Source organism: Aythya fuligula, chromosome 17 (genome assembly GCF_009819795.1).
Source record: "Aythya fuligula isolate bAytFul2 chromosome 17, bAytFul2.pri, whole genome shotgun sequence".
Classification (NCBI taxonomy): Eukaryota; Metazoa; Chordata; class Aves; order Anseriformes; family Anatidae; genus Aythya; species Aythya fuligula.
The window spans coordinates 9080493-9096670 of NC_045575.1; the positions used below are offsets into that span (position 1 = coordinate 9080493).

The 16178-nt window shown below is 38.6% G+C and overlaps 1 protein-coding gene across 1 annotated transcript in view; it reads right to left on the reverse strand.

Annotated features, from left to right (window-relative positions):
* Positions 1 to 2393: 2393 nt before the first annotated feature.
* MED15 (mediator complex subunit 15) overlaps positions 2394 to 16178 on the reverse strand; it is a 28797-nt gene continuing 15012 nt past the window's right edge. The window contains exons 9-18 of the mRNA XM_032198939.1: positions 13366 to 13485; positions 7989 to 8131; positions 7660 to 7787; positions 6629 to 6763; positions 6166 to 6229; positions 5932 to 5998; positions 5394 to 5554; positions 5023 to 5189; positions 4067 to 4165; positions 2394 to 3955 (exon numbers count right to left, since the gene is read on the reverse strand). Of these exons, the coding sequence (XP_032054830.1) occupies positions 3819 to 3955; positions 4067 to 4165; positions 5023 to 5189; positions 5394 to 5554; positions 5932 to 5998; positions 6166 to 6229; positions 6629 to 6763; positions 7660 to 7787; positions 7989 to 8131; positions 13366 to 13485 (1221 nt within the window). The 3' untranslated portion in view covers positions 2394 to 3818. The remainder of the gene's footprint in view (positions 3956 to 4066; positions 4166 to 5022; positions 5190 to 5393; positions 5555 to 5931; positions 5999 to 6165; positions 6230 to 6628; positions 6764 to 7659; positions 7788 to 7988; positions 8132 to 13365; positions 13486 to 16178) is intronic.

A 16178-nucleotide genomic window follows, 5' to 3' on the forward strand; every position in this document is an offset into this window, starting at 1 on the left:
TGCCTGATGACTTTAGGGCTAAACAAAAGTTAAAGCATATTAATGAGAGCATTATCCAAATGCCTCTTGAATACTGACAGGCATGGGGCATCAACCACCTCATTAGGAAGCCTGTTCCAGTGTTTGACTACCCTCCTCACAGTAAGAAACTTGTCATTCCCATGTGTGCTGTCATTGGTTACCAGGAGGAAGAGACTGGCCCTGCTTGAGCAACAAGGTTGACCCTCAGCCTCCTTTTCAGACTAGACAACCCAAGCATCCTCAGCCTCTCTTCACAGGGCATACTTTCCAGTCCTTTTACCAGCTTCACTGCCCTCCTCTGGATGCTTTTTATACTGTGGGTTTCAGAACTGCATACAATATTTAAGGTAAGGCCACACCAACACTAAATGTAGTGGGAGAATCAACTTTTTTGACAGCTGGTTATGCTGCATTTAATGCACCCCAAAATGAGGTTTGCCTTCGTGGCTGCCAGGGCATACTGCTGCCTCAATATTGAGCCTGTTGTTGACAAAGAAGACTCAAGAGGATAGGAACTGCACTGCTTCCTATAGCTTCCTATTCCCTTCTCAAATAGAGGTGTTGTCTATATGAAACATTCTCAGAAAACTCATGGGTGAGAAACAGAGAGGATGCATGGTAATATAAGCCTCTTTTGGAGATAGCTTTTTATCAGCATAGAATTATAAAGAATTCCTTTCACTTAGACTATTGCTATTAATTAAGTTATACTAGCATGTGTCAACATTAGCTATAAATTTCTCTCTAGTATATTTCATGCCTTTTATGATCAAATTTTGCCTTTGGTTCTACAAGCAGTAACGCTATTCCCTTTGTACAAAATGAACTAGGTCAGAGCAGTTGTTGCACCCATACAAGAGGTGTGCTTTCGTTAACAAATTTGGAAGAACAGGAACATCCAACACCACAGCGTCCTTGGTTCCAGGAAGAAAAACTCTAATTCATTCAAAACAACAAAACTTTGGGGAGGTAAAAAGTTCTCTCTGAAGCTGGAAGTCTAATCAGCCAGGTAGGACACTACCACACAGCTCAGCAGTAGGACAAGAACTGTAACTTATTACCTTTCCTAATTGAAAAGGAAATTGTTTCAGGCAATCACAATATTTATTTAGCAATCAGATTGATAGCCACCCAGTGCCCATTATAAAAAAAGGCAATTCTGCTACCAATGAAACAAACACTAGTGAACAACTTTGTTGAGAAACAGAACTCGGGCTATTAAAAGGAGCTATCTTCAAACTGTTCTTGAAGTCAACACTCCTGTTCTTCATCTTGTTTCCTTACGACTCCTTTGACCTTTTATGCTGGACTTCAACAACAAATGTTCAACTGCTATTATCACTTCATTTCAAGTAAAGTTTGATTGACTTCATTTTGTACACCAGTTGTTCAAGAAATGAAAGGATCAGGCTTCCGTATTTCTGATTTCACAATATACTTGTCTATTTCTGAAAGGTACGAATCCCTGAATTGTTCATAACATGCATTTTCTGAATTGCTTTTGAAATCACAGTGCCCCTGACAGCTGATAAAGTACCCAAACGCTGATGATAATTTATTCCCAACTTGGTGCACCTTTCCAAGGATTTGGGAATAACCTTGCATTTATTTATTAATTTTGAAAATATCTATGCCGGTTTATGACAGTTTGCGCATCAACAGAAAAGAAACCCATCTATGTTGGTATCAAGCTATTAACCTTACGTGCTGCAGGCACATGATCAACTTCCAGTTTTCAATATTTATTTCCCAAATGAAATGTTGCGGCCCGGTAGGATGCCTACCCTACATCAACCTCTCAGTATAACATCTTACGTCTTTTTTGAAAGAAAACCACAATGACAGCTTTGAAAACTGCACTAAGGGAAGTATTGTAAACCTGAGGGACATTTATAGTATATTTTGCATCCATTTCCAGGTATGCTTTAACCAAATTAAGAAACAAATGCTATAAATGTCTGTTTTAGACCGTCTGTTTTAGCTTTAAAAAAGTCTCCATCCTCATTTCTTGGGTTATGACAATTATAGACAGACAAAACTTTTGTGATGTGAACATCTCTCCACCAGAACTGGATTGACGCCACTGGTTCTTTTGGTGCAAAGAGGCAGTCACGTAACAGTACCTGTTAAAAAACTACATCTTTTGTTTGTAGACACCATTACTGATCTCTTGACCAGGTCTTCCAATTCACTATGAGAACAGTAGAGATAGTGTTGCATGGAATGAAGAGCCATTTATGATTTCTTCTCCTGACCTTCAAAGTATGAGCTTTCACTTATCATAGAACAAAGTAATCATCATCCAACGGATGCAACAGAACTGGTATCTGAGGATCAACATGGGAAGAGCAGCATAATGTTAGCATCCAACACAGGAATAATAATAAATTTATTACAATAGAAACAAACAGATAATGCATTAGTTCATATACAAAATACTGATAGCATTCTGCTGCCTCAGTCAGTGCTTACTAAGTACCCACATTTAAAAAATCCTAGAAGTGTTGACATCACACAGATTTACATAGGTCATTGCAATTTCATGACACTACCGTAAGAGAGTCCAGCTACTCTTTAAGGTTTGCTGCACAGTACAGAGAGGTGGAGCAGGATGTAATGGGAAAATCTGAAATTTGAAATTTTTCTGCACTAGGAAGTTGAGTGAACAAATTACAAGAATGGAAAAAAAACAATCACACTATGCATGAATTTATAGTTACTCATGGCAAATGTTCTCATTAGAAGTGCCCAACTATATAGTAGCTGGTGACCAGCTTGAGTGCCCATCATTGCTCAAGGCACAAAACATTAGTTGTCAGTTCTGTTCCTGTTTCTTCCTTCACTCTCAAAAAAAGATAATAATTAAAAACAACACCATGTAGTATGGAAGCATTTCCACTAAACTGCATCAACTCCCCCAAGTAAGCCAGATGCCTTAGAGATTGATTCTATTCCATCAGTAAAAGACAACATATAGCTACAAGGCTGCTGGATTGATTTCTGGTACTAAAACTTTAAACTGTTGTTTCACCACCACCTTTACACACACATATTCTTACAGGGGAAGTCAGTGTGCACACTGATATCTCCTCTTTCTGATCACCTCATTTGTGGAGCAAGAGAAATGTGGTCCATGCTAACCAAAAACCATTTATACAAAGTATCATTTAAAAAAAGCTATTAAATATATTCTCTTCTATTTGGTCTCCCCTCTTCCCCAGCATAATTACCCAGATTTATCTCACATATTTGAGGGATGCCCTTAAAAGGCTATAATTTATCCCATTCCTGGGCAAAGCTAATAGGCAAAAGATTCCTTCCAAAACAGGGAAGTTCGCAAGCACATTCTAGCTGCAGCTTATTTATTTCTGGGATGGCATCAGGTCACAAAACATACAATGTGAAAGAAATACTGGCACTCTGCAAACTGAAGCAAATTAGAGCATTCTCTCCCTGCTTCCTCTTTTATCAATCAGACTCCCTGATGGAAGTCCACAAATAATTTCTTCTCTAAGAAGACAATAAAAACTTCTCCTAATACAGTCTCAAGAACCATATATACACATTTTGTATATTTGAAAATGCTGGCAAAAGTCCACAGAGGCAGAAGATAAAAAGCATGAAAGCTAAATCTAACACCGGGTTCTCTAGTGAACCCGACACCTAGAAACAAAACAACATAAGGCTTCTTTCTTCTGAAGTAACCTCCCCAAAATGCCTGTGGTTTTCCAATGGCACGTGGAAAAGGCCAGCTTTCAAGACCTTATTTCTTGATTCACGATTTAGGAAGTGAGATGTTATGCAGCAGAGAGGCAGGCTTGACGAATACTTTGTGCCCAGGTGTTTAAGAGTGCTGTGACTGAATGCTTGTCTGGAAGTTGCAATAGTTTTGAAGTCATGTATCGATACACTGACTGCAAGAAGGGATTGGCTGCTGGAAAAGAAGATAATGGATAGAGTTATAAATACACACACACAGTCCTCAAATTTCCCCAACACTACTACATACACATGCCCCCAAAATGTCACGCTAGCATCCTCATACCATATTGTCTAGGGTTTTTTATCCACAGAGGGCTCTGATCAGGATAGTCTGCTGGAACGCTGAGCTGTAGTGGCGGGACGTTTGGAAGATTCTTGTCATCTAGAATGTAAGCACACTTCCCATCAGAATAAAGTATGTTTTGCTGTATGTACATTTTTTTCATACATCATTCAGCATGGTTTCTAACCTCTGAGCACCAAGAAGGAACCAAGGTGTACTTTTCCATTTCTGTTGTACAGCAATCTCATTGCTCATTTTAACGACACTTAATTCCTTGTAAGGAAAGCCTGGCAAAACACAGCTCCATCTCTTAAGCATTTCTGCACACAGCCAATCATTTCATTAGCAGACCTTCACTAAATTGGACACCTCATTTTTGAGAATTAGGTGCCTTCTGTACTAACATTAAGATGAGAACAGTTCAGATTTCTCAAACAATGGGAGGAAAAAATCTGTTTTGCTTTTGGATTCCAATGGGGAAAACAAGTTCATAGACAGTAACACTGTCTTCTTAGCTGAGATAGAAACAACAAAGTTGTGATCTGAGTTCCTTTTTAGAACGTACATCATTGTCAGTCATCAGTAGTACAAATTGCGATAGACCCTTCCAGAGATTAACTCACCATTTCTCCATCCGACTTGTTGGAGATGGAACAATTCACACATATCAGCACAAATCAAGTCAAGAATCAAGACTGTTGCCAGCAATAAGTAATTTTCAAGACAACGTATGAGTTCACTGATTTCAACCCTCAGTACGAGGAACGGATTGTTTAGCATGAATGAAATTTCCATGCATTCCCTGAAGCTGCTCTACAACACTGATAAGTACAGACTTCACACAGAAGTCACAGGTTAGCAAATTTCAAGACTAAGCAAAAAAAAACTTCTTCAAATTTCTAGAATCAAGATCAACAGTTCTTTCTGAATTCAGCCCTTTGTGTCTTCTCACTTACCTAGCTTGCATATAAGATGAACTGTTCCATTATTACTGCAATGCGAGGGGTCCAGGTTCACCAGGAATTTAGGATTTAACCTTGCAACTTCCCCTTGTAAGACATTTGGTATGGTCTGTCTTTCATCCTCTTCATATTTCCGCTTTCGAGGGGAGACAACTGGGGCCCTATGTAAAACACAATACACAAAAGAACGAGGTGAAAACATTATACCAACACCACATTTGTCGGATATTTTACAGGTGTAAAAAGGAAAAAGGTACAACTCGAACCTTGCCATAAACCCATCCATTCTTTCAACAATTTGAACAAATATTTTTTTTCCTAAAAAACCAAACATTTAATACAAACATCTGGTTAAGGATACATACGTGATCGGCGGGCCATGAATTGCAGTCATAGCCGGCATAAATGTACGGTAAAGGGAATGGTTGAAGACTGGTGAACGGATGTTGGCCAAGACAGCATCCAAAAGTGGCTGACACAAGTACTGCTGTTTGGTGGGGGGCACTGGGGGAGGAGGTGGAGTAGGCTATAACACAAAAGGACCACATTTTCTCTTAATAGTCACCACAAATAAAAACATCTCTACAACTTTACAGCAGTAAACTTCCAACGCATAAAATGCAAACAACTCTCAAAATTGCATGTGGTAACATTAAGAAGTCTGCATTTTCCACTTTCAGAAGTATGTCCTGAAATCAGCTGCAAAAATTCACAGAAAAAATTACTCAAGTGTTCGCACAGAACACAAGGACTTGAAAGCTCACCTACAAGGTGATTTATGTGAAGTTTGCCCATTTTTTCCCCCATTTTCTTATGCTGTCCAGCTCTACTTGAAGTTGTAATGGCATAAGCAACATAAAAATGAATCACTTATCTTTTGCTAAAGCAAAGCAAAGCACGTACCACAGCCATATCATTTTTCAGCTTTTCCAGAGCAATTTCACATTTCTGCAGTGTCTTCAGAGGGCATCTGCAGAAGAGGAGAAAGTCCATCATCACAAAACAGTCAAATCAACTTAAGTGTTTCTGTTGCCTGAACCCCTCAACCAACTTTAATGCCAACATAGCTGGATGCTGAACAATAAATTTCTGGAAGAGGTAGGGAATCTGATATCCAGACAAAATGAAAAAAGTTACCGTTTTGAAGGGTCAGTCAGGATATCCAAGAGACTCTTCATTTTACTCAGGTCCTTCTTCCTATCTGAAATAATATCAGAGACACAAACATTGACTACAAGAACAGCTTTCACACTTACAGACGGAAATACAGGATGCTGTTACAAGTGAAAACGTTAGCCAACACTGAAGAAAGCAGTGAGGATCAAAGATCTTTTATCTCACCATAAGTATACCCATTGCATAAGCTCTAACAGAATGTGTCCCAAAAACATCAGAAGTGAAGGAAAACTGGTGGGAATTTAAGGATGATGATTTTACCCACTCTTCACAGTAAAATCTTTACATTCCTGGGGAAGAAAGAGTAACTGTCATTGTCATTTTTAATCCCTGGAATAAACCATCACAAAAAGGCAATGCACTGCTCTTCCATCAGAAGAGAGAGTTGACAAAGAAACACATGACTAAATACAAGGAAGCTCACCTTCGTTTTTATCTATTTTATTGATCATCCTACGGAGTGGTTCAATGTATTTTGATAACTGTTTGAGTTTCTCCAGATACTGTTGCTCCTCTGACTGGCTAGAACTGGCTGGACTCATGACAGAGTTTGGATTTCCTGCCAAGAAGTAAAGACTGCATGTCACATGGATGATAAAAGATAGTGCAGAACAGCATTCTCACGTTTCAGACTCTAGATTTGAAATGCAGAAACTCAAAGCATAGCTCAGGTCAAATACATAAATCCACAACTGGTGCGCGTCAAAGTTTAAGTTCTTGTCCAGCGCTCTCATCTTTTTAGAGTAATTATGTCAGACAGCAGACGTTACAGACAGAACAGCAACTCCCATTTATTATTTTTATTTTTTTCCTGAAAAGGTCCACATTTTCATACACGTATTTCCTAGGTCCTCATTTTGCCTCACTCTGGTGCATTAAACACTACATCAACACTGAATTTGCTGCAGTATTCCTTAAGCCCATGCTTTCTAATCTGCAGAGCATACAACGCTGGTATGAGAAGGAGCCAGTATGTTACTTCATTTCACAGTATCAGAAAGTGTTTATTACAACCAGGGTAAAGAAGTGCACAAGTGTCACAGTACACCTAGGAAGGTGTTTTAGAGGAAAGCAGTCATTAAGCGGTTATTTCCTTTACGACTTCACGCCATTGCTAAGGACTCCTTTCTGCACGTAACCAAGGAATCACTACAGTTGTAAAAACTTGCTTAATTAAAGAAAGTACTGTTCTTTCTTTCAAAACAACAGGGAAGTTGGAAAAACCCACTATATAGGTTCAGTGATGAGAAAATGGGTTTCATTTGATTTCAATAGGAGATATTCATGTTGTGTAACATCATACATACAACAAGCTCACTACTTGCAATGCTGGCTGCTTATCAAAGCTCTTTAAAGCTTCAGTCATGCCAAATAGTAACTGTGATAGTTCCTAAAGGCCTGTTATCAAAATATACCCCAATTCATGGTCTGCATTATAGACCTCAGGACATTTACCTGGAGTGTTTAAAGGACCTGGGGATGGGACGCTAAAGTTCTGAGGTGTTCGTGCAGCTGCTGGGCTCTGAGATGGTTGTGGAGATGGACTGGGAAGAAAGCTGCTGGGTGATGGAGCTGGACCAGAGCTGAAAAATAAGAATAAGTTTAAAAAAAGAAAAAAAAATGTAAAATCAAACCTGACAAAGTCTAACAAGGAAGCACGATCAGCCTGCAAACAGATATGCTCTTAGTAACCACTGCTACGACATGTTGAATGCTTTTAAAAACTTCACCTCTTCACCTTTATGGTTTTGACAAAGGTCTTCAAAAGTTATAGTCTAGCTCACCTCACATTTGAGTTTGGCTGAGAAGTTGGTTGGCCTGGTTGAGGAGATGGCTGTGGCTGTGGTGGTGGAGGCATTGATTGGGGTGTCTGAGCTTGTTGGACAGGAGATGGGGATGACATCATGGTAATATTGTTCTGGCTCACCTGAAACAAGGAAAAAGAACAAGATCAACAACAACAAAAGGGAGTTGATGATGGGAACCTAAATTAAAGTTATCTATGGAGAGAAGCATATCCTCAGCCCTACAAGAAATGAAAGCGTTAGTTTCCTGTTCTCATACACAATGAAACAGTCTCACCTGTATCTCTCTTGAGGATATTATGGCAGTACTTCATATTGACTTCACTAGAAATAAACGTTAAAACTGCATGCAATCAGATAACTGTTTCTCATTTCCCAAACCAACATATTTAAAGTTAAAGCGTCAGAAGTACCATCTGAAAAACTTGTGCTTTATTAGAAATAGGGTGAAGAAGAGCAGGGGAAAAAAGACAGTTCTAACTTGAGAATTAACAGCCATTAAAAAAACCTTCTTGTTTTGGTATTTTCATTACAGCCTTCAAAGGTATGTCAGATTTGTCTGTAGCTTCTCAAGCGGTTTTCTTCAAGAGGAAAGAAGAACAATTAAGTAAACGAAACCACCACCACGTTGTTTAACTATACAGCTCTGCAAATCTGGGTGTAATGTCTGGATGGAAAAGTGTGAAGCAGCGTTCTGACCTGTGGAGAATGGTAAGGTATGCCTAAAGAGCAAAAAGAAAAATAAGGAGTTTTCAGAACAGCACCAAACTCCAGGCAACAACGAAGTTTATTCTGCACACTATAAAGTCCAAGAGCCAGATGATGCTCAGATTAGAGCAACCACTTACATATGTTCATTTCATGGTCGTTTTTCCCCTTCATCGATTAAAAACAAACAAAAAACATCCTATACCAGCCAGAAACATGGTATAGTAATGCAGATATTACATAAGCATAAAGCACATAAAGAATTCTTATGTTTTTATGTATGTAGGCTTAGGTCATCAGTCACACTAGCCTATAAGACCACATATTGTGACTCAGTAACTGATGCAAACATTCTGCAAGTCCTCAATTGGCACCTTTATGAACCAACAACTCTTTCCATCAGTATAAACTGTTTTTAAGCAGAAGTCCCCTACCAGCCCTAGACACTTCATGGGCACTGCCAGTTTGGTGCTGTCCTTCATTCAGTCATTACTTATCTACCTAAATCATCCAACTGTTTCCAGGGGACACTGAATGCAACATAATTTGCTTTGTATGGAATATCACATTACAGCTATGTAAGAAAAACATAAATAAATGATGGGCCCAAGCACTCCTCAGCTAGGTGCAAATGTAAAACTACTAAACTTGAAGATACTAGTTAACTACAGCACAGTTTAAAATCAAATACAGCCTGCAATACTATGTGTTTTTTTTCCAAAAAACCTTCGTTAGCTCCATTACCTTCCCAACCTCCTCTACAAAAGTAACATCCAGAACAAGATTCATTAACAACCTGTGTTCACTCAGCAGTTGGAAAAATATTTCTGAGACTGAAAAGCATGATCTACTTCCTATAGAAACCAACCACCTCAGCACCATAAAGAAGCTAGAATGAACACTCCAAAGAGTACTCCCTGTATTTTTTTGCAATTCTATTTAATGTTCTTCTAAACAGCAAGTGATTTAGAACTTACCCATAGAGGTGTTGTACGCATTTTCATCAAGTCAAACTAAGATCACTTTTGAGTGGTTTAGCACTTCTTGAAAACCATGCACCTTTAAAGCGTCTCAAGCTGGTTACATAAAATCACTTTTGAAAACTTAAATCCTTGTGTTTTAGGAAGGAAGGAAGGAACAAAAAAGATTGCATTAAGGTTTGTGCCCAGATTCAAGCCTCTGTATCTACTTCAACACCAAGGTCCCTTTACATTAGTTTACAAATGTTGCAGAAAAGCAAAGAAAAGAACATACAGCACCTGATATAAGCATAAAATACATTAGTGCTGTCATCTTTTTAACAGCATTACCTCTTCTCATTAAGTACATACAGAGGCACACAGCTTTCCTTCTTGCAACAGGTTTGCTCTCTGCTGGTTTCATTTCAGAACTCTAAAGGCTAATAACTAATATCACACAAAACTGTGATACTTTCAGTAACTTTTACTCAAAAGTATGCAGTTCCAAACTTACTGCCTTATTTTTCTTTGAAAGTGGTTAATTTGCTACACAATCATTTCAGATGTCTTTGTATGGTTTAGATATAAAGATACCTTCAGCTTTAGATTTCCACATTGTTTCCGGGCTACGCACTGAGAATATAACAATTTAATGAAATTTCAACTTCTAGGGAATGCTCTTTACAACAGACTGACAACTACCACAGCTGAACATGAAGCAACCCTGCAGTGACCTGATCACAACACTGAAACCTATCTTTGAAGTCCTGCCCAAAACTTACTTATGTTTGCATGACAAAATTTTGCACTCAATAATATTCACTAAATCAAAGCTATTCCTAGTGTTTAGAGTATAACATGCTGGAAGATAAACTTAGCTATGAGGCCTACCTCCACTTAACTAAGTATCAGGCAAGGAACAGCACTCAGTAGACAACACTGAGTTTTTCAGAGACTCTCAGTAGCAAGCCAGTACAATATGCAGAAACTAAAAGCAAGGAAAAGGAGTCTGCAATAAGGAAGTAATGGGTAATAATGAGGAAGAGCAGAAAGAATCTGAAGTAAAAATCCAGAAAGCATTTTAAACTACTGTACTTACAGTTTCAATATTAAGCCAGTAAGCACAGCCTTGCCTACTCTGTAGCAAACTGGGTTTAAAGTTCACCATTATGTTGCTTTGCGGGACAAAGCAAAACCTTTGCAAAAGGTTTTCCAAGCCTTTTGCCAAACCTTTTTTTCAAAAGAATTCAGATACTGGTTTCCATATTCCAAATCACGATAATATACCTTGCTTTATTTTAATATTTAAATCAGTTTGACTTTTTCCCTAGATTTTTGGTTTGCTGAAGATTTCCGCACCAACCATAAATTGGAAGTCCATATAAATGCAGACTGCAATAGATTTGTAGGTAGAACTTGGAGGTTTTGACACTAGAAATACAACAGAGAGACTGGGATTAATACATTAGTCATCTAATTGCTAAAACAAACTCTAACCATAAGATTAACCTTTCAAAATTCCTATCAGTAGGTTTCTTGGACCAACACAAATATTGTGTAGGAAACTTTCCTTAGCTGTTTAAAAAGTGCTGAACTGCTGAACTTTTTTTTTCCCTTAGTGTTCAAGAACTAATATTGAGTGTAGTTCATGTATGGTAACTATTCAGGCAAAACCAAACTTCAGCTAAGAAAAAAAAAATCTAATTAATAGCAAGAGAAATCAACAACCTACTGAACAAAAAGAAACCACTGCAGAATTAACTAAGCCAAGTTAGAAGGACAGAGAAGAAGTGTGTCATACGAGATAAAAACAAATAGCCAAACAATATGGATATAACAGCTAGTTCTTCTGGTGAAAGAGACTCTTCACTGTAATACCAAGATTCTCATCTAAAGTGAAAGGACATTCAGAGCCATCTATCATGAGGTCTAAAGACTTCTTAATACTGTAAAGAGATGACAGAGTCTTAGATGAATAATACCAGATGTAAGCTACAACCATTTGTCTCCTATTGTGAACAGCTTCAAGAGCTCTGATGACAAGGTAATTAAACATATCCAACAGATAATATTATTTAAGCATTTACAAAACTAAAGAGGCATAAATAACATTTCTAAATTCCGATTCACCTAGAACCTGACAAAATGTTTTGGCACAGAGCACTAGAGATTCACACTGATCCAGAGCTATCAATTGCATGGCACGTCAAGCTGTCTTTAAAACAGTGCTTCCCACTAACAAAATGATGACTTACTCGCTTAGCCTACCACATGTTTAGGAGCCCTTTTCATAAATAAGTTTTTTCTTCTTCTTCCTTCTTTGGTTGTTCAGTTTTCTACAACATTTTCACAGTCCTTGACATGCTACTAAGAACTCTCCTTATTTACTGATTCGTCTGGTGTCATAAATCAAAGCTCCTCAACAAGCACAGACATGACAGCACTAAAAGGTCAGCCTACAGCACTGAACACTTTAACTAGAGCCCTTCTGTTATGACTCAAATATAAGCCAATCTGATACTTAAATACCCATCGGAAGGCCTCACTGTCAGTCCAAATCAGACTGTGAATACTTCATACTGGAGGTGATTGTCTCAGTGTACATAAACTGCTACAGCAAACAAAGCTCAAAGTAAATTCTCCTTCGATTCAACAGCTATGTCTGGGTTTTATTTCAGTTAACATAGTTACCTGGATAGAAATGACTGACCATCTGAAACCAGAAGTGACAGATGTGCTTGCCTAGGTCTGCAGAATCTTTCTGATCACATTATCTACCTTAGTAAACGCCTGACAAGAATGGGCTGTCTCTACTAAACTTGGTGCAACAGAAATAAGAAAAAATGCAAAAGTAAAGAAACCTACAAGCAAAAGGCAGCAGTGTTAAGAAGTAAAACTGGTAAGAACTCAGTTCTATTTCAGTCCAGTTCTCCCCACTCCTGCTCTCCTCCTGTCCCTCAAATTAAAGATTTTGCTTGTTGAACAGGGCTGTGAGGTCTTCAGAAGATCAGGACCTACACCATGCAGATGCAGTACACTGACCTCAAGCATCTTCCAGCAACAGCTGGCTAGGTGCTGTCAGCCAGTCTACACAGGTTCTTCTTTGATACAGGTACAAGTGGAGCCCTTTTGGTAGTTCCTCCTTCACAACTGTGAAGGAAGAGAATAGTTCCATTTTTCTTGGTCCCTGATTGCATGCAAAGATGCTACTCAAACTGAAACGAGCCAACTTTGCTATTAATGAATGAAGCACCTGTAAAGAGCACGAGTACGTGATAAGTAAGTTCCAAGGCAGAACTCAATCACTGCACTGCAGTACTGACTTGCGGCACTTCTGGAGACTCTCCAAAATGCACATTCATTGTGGAATTTCAAAGACTGAACAGGAACCTGGAAGCTCTAATTTGCGACCTAAATCAGTTATAAACATTTAAATATTCTAAATGCTAAAATAAAGATCTACGCCACTCTAGCAATGCTTTATTTGATATCCCATGCTATCAGAAAACATGTTGTTTAAACCAAAAAAGGATCCATGGAAAACCTGAAGAGCCCAACACCCTAACACCGGCAAGTTAGTTGTTCCATGAAAAAGTGAACTTCCCCTTGCTTGAAAGCAAGTGCTACACAATCACGTATTGAATGCTTTGTGCAATACCTGACACAATGTGCTTTGACTCAGTAAATACCTGTGGCATTTGCTGTCCGCCCAAAGGAATGGAGCTTGGCGGTGTAGCAGACACTGCGGTGGTAGGCGGGAACCGTGGTCTTATTTGCATCCCACCTCGGGCCATAGGTGCGGTGATCATCTTTGAGGACAGAGGGACAACAGACAAAAGTAATCGCAAAACAAGAAATGCAGTGCACTGGCAGGATGAGAAGCACATGCAACCTCCAGGAATTAGGGGAGAGGGGAGCATGAAGGGAAGGTTAGTGAGCTTTTCTCTAAAGGTTAACCTAACATGCTAGCTTATAAATCAAACTCCTTTTTACACCTTTTCTATCTATTTTTAGAAAGCATCTAATGAATTCTAGATATCTCGATGGTGCTGATAGGCAGATTCAGATTTGTAGGTCGAAGACTGACAAAGCTATTATTTGCAGGAAGGGTTTTTCCTAATTTTGCCTAACATCTTGAATTTCTAGAATTCTTAGAGATAAGTTCTCCAAGACAGCTGTCAAGAATTCTCCATATAAGAAGCTTCTTTGTCTCTATAATGCCATAGGTTTCTGATGCACCTTCCCACACTGTTGGACTCACAGGATTTAGGAGTATTTGTGTATGCCACCTTCCGTTCTAAAAGACTCTGGCAGACAGTTCAGCAGCAACTGCTACCAGCAATGCTCCAGTGAGCTGTCCAACAGCGAGCAAAATTTCAGAGTAACCTATGACACTATAACACCAGGACAACAGAAAGGACTTATTTTTGAAAAAGCTATTTCCTTCCTTTTGCACCCCACAGAATAAGTCAATTATTTCCCTGTAATTTCTGTAACTTTGACAAACGCCCATTCCTCTATTGCTAAGCTACACTAAGACTTGTTGTTATGAGCCCGTAATCTGCTTCGAGCTCATTCTTGCATTATTTGATTCTTCAGTTGTATAGACTGAGCACACCCTAAAAGCACAATCATTTAGAACAAATACTGCAGGTTAAATTTTGAATTAGAAATTACTCTAAAATAGGATTAGGATGTTGCTCTGCAGTGTCTAGAAGTGCCTTTCCGACCCATCAGCCTGAATGAGTCACACAGTTTTAATCATACGTATCTATAATATCTATGAATTTTAAGTAATGGTAGGCTTTAATGTTATACCACATATGCTGCCAATTAGAGTACAATTTAAATTTATGGGAAATACAGCATATTTTTGAGGTAGCACTCAGCTAACTTTGCTAATTCACTTATCAGCAAAGGAGCTTCTGTTTGATATTTTAAAGATCTACAGTAAAGGTCTCTGGACCACTTTATTATTTTTTTCCCCCAGAGTATACGTCACCAAGGAACCTACACAGGCTCTAACTAACCTAGGAGTTAAAAGAAGTCTCCTTTCAGTAAAGGATTTGGGGCATTCTTGCTTAGTGTTCTGTGCAAATGGACTGAAGCAGCCAGCAACATGTCTCTAGAGAGTCAGAGAATGCATGTGCTTACAATTGTTAAAAATAAATAAAATTAAATACAACATAGCAAGACTGAAAACAGAAAGCAATAACTGATAAAGAAAATAAGTGTCAAATTCAGCACAACTGTTAGTTCACAACATCAGAGCAATGCGGTCACTTTCCATCCAGGCAAAGAGGGATGGTCAGAGACAGGATTTCAAAAGGAAAACAAATGAGAGCGCTTCAGACATCACACACACATGCACATGTACACACACAGCATGCAACAGCCACCACAAGCAAACACAACAACCCAGCACTGGCACAAAGCACAGGTGGATGCTACGAAGTGCAGTGAAGAGCTACTTTATCAACATGAGAGCTGGTGAAGCAACACAACCCTAACAAAACAAAAAAATAAAATAAAAAAAAAGGAAATCGCTGGCAAAAATAAAATAAAATAAAATAAAATAAAACCTTCCAGGCACAATCACCCCATCTCAGACCCTCGTGAATGCACATGGATCTCTGGAGCGTGTGAAATCCCAGGGATGTTACGGTGACTCACATGTCCCATCTTGGTCCCATTTTTCATGCCACACCACCAAAGTGTGCAGATTTAGATCACTTCCTCCAAGGTCATGGAAATTAGAAGTATATTAACTGTCTGGCAAACCACTGAACACCAGTGGGACAACTCTGATTCAAAGGCTTTCAGCTGTTGTATCGTAGCTGAATGAATGTGTGTACATGCACATAATTCTGAGTTTTATTCACATATTTTTGAAACGTGTGCTTTGGAAAGGAAGTGTATATATAAAATGACACCAATTCCACTCTCTTGATGAAAGTAATTTATTTTTCCCTTCTTCCAGCATATTTACATTTATGAAACCAGTCACCCTTCAACAAAGCAGCAGGGAAAGCGGATTTCAAAGATTGCATCTGTTTTATGCAAAGCAATGCATCTACAAAGGAGTTCATCAGATAGTCTAAAAATGGAAGACAGCTAGAAGTGTTCAGGTACTTTTGAGAAGCATTTAAACTGAAGGCAAATCCTTCTCCACAGCTGAAATTGAGAAATCGATTTACAGAATTGAGAATTTTACTCAAAAAAAAAAAAAAAAAAAAAAAAAAAAGGGAGCAAGCAGAAGAATGGAGTATCTCTCCACTGTAAGATACAGACCTCATTATCTGATTAAAAAATGAAGTGCAATGTAAGTATTAGAATCCTGAACCTATAATTTTCTTGTATCTAAAATCCAAGGATTCAGAATTCCTTCAATATGCAGCTTCTGGTAGGAATATACACGTACCATGACACTACCACTCCACTAAAGGCAGGCCAGCTCTGCTTTTCAAAGAGCAACAGCCAATTTGCATTCTGAGCACCTGAA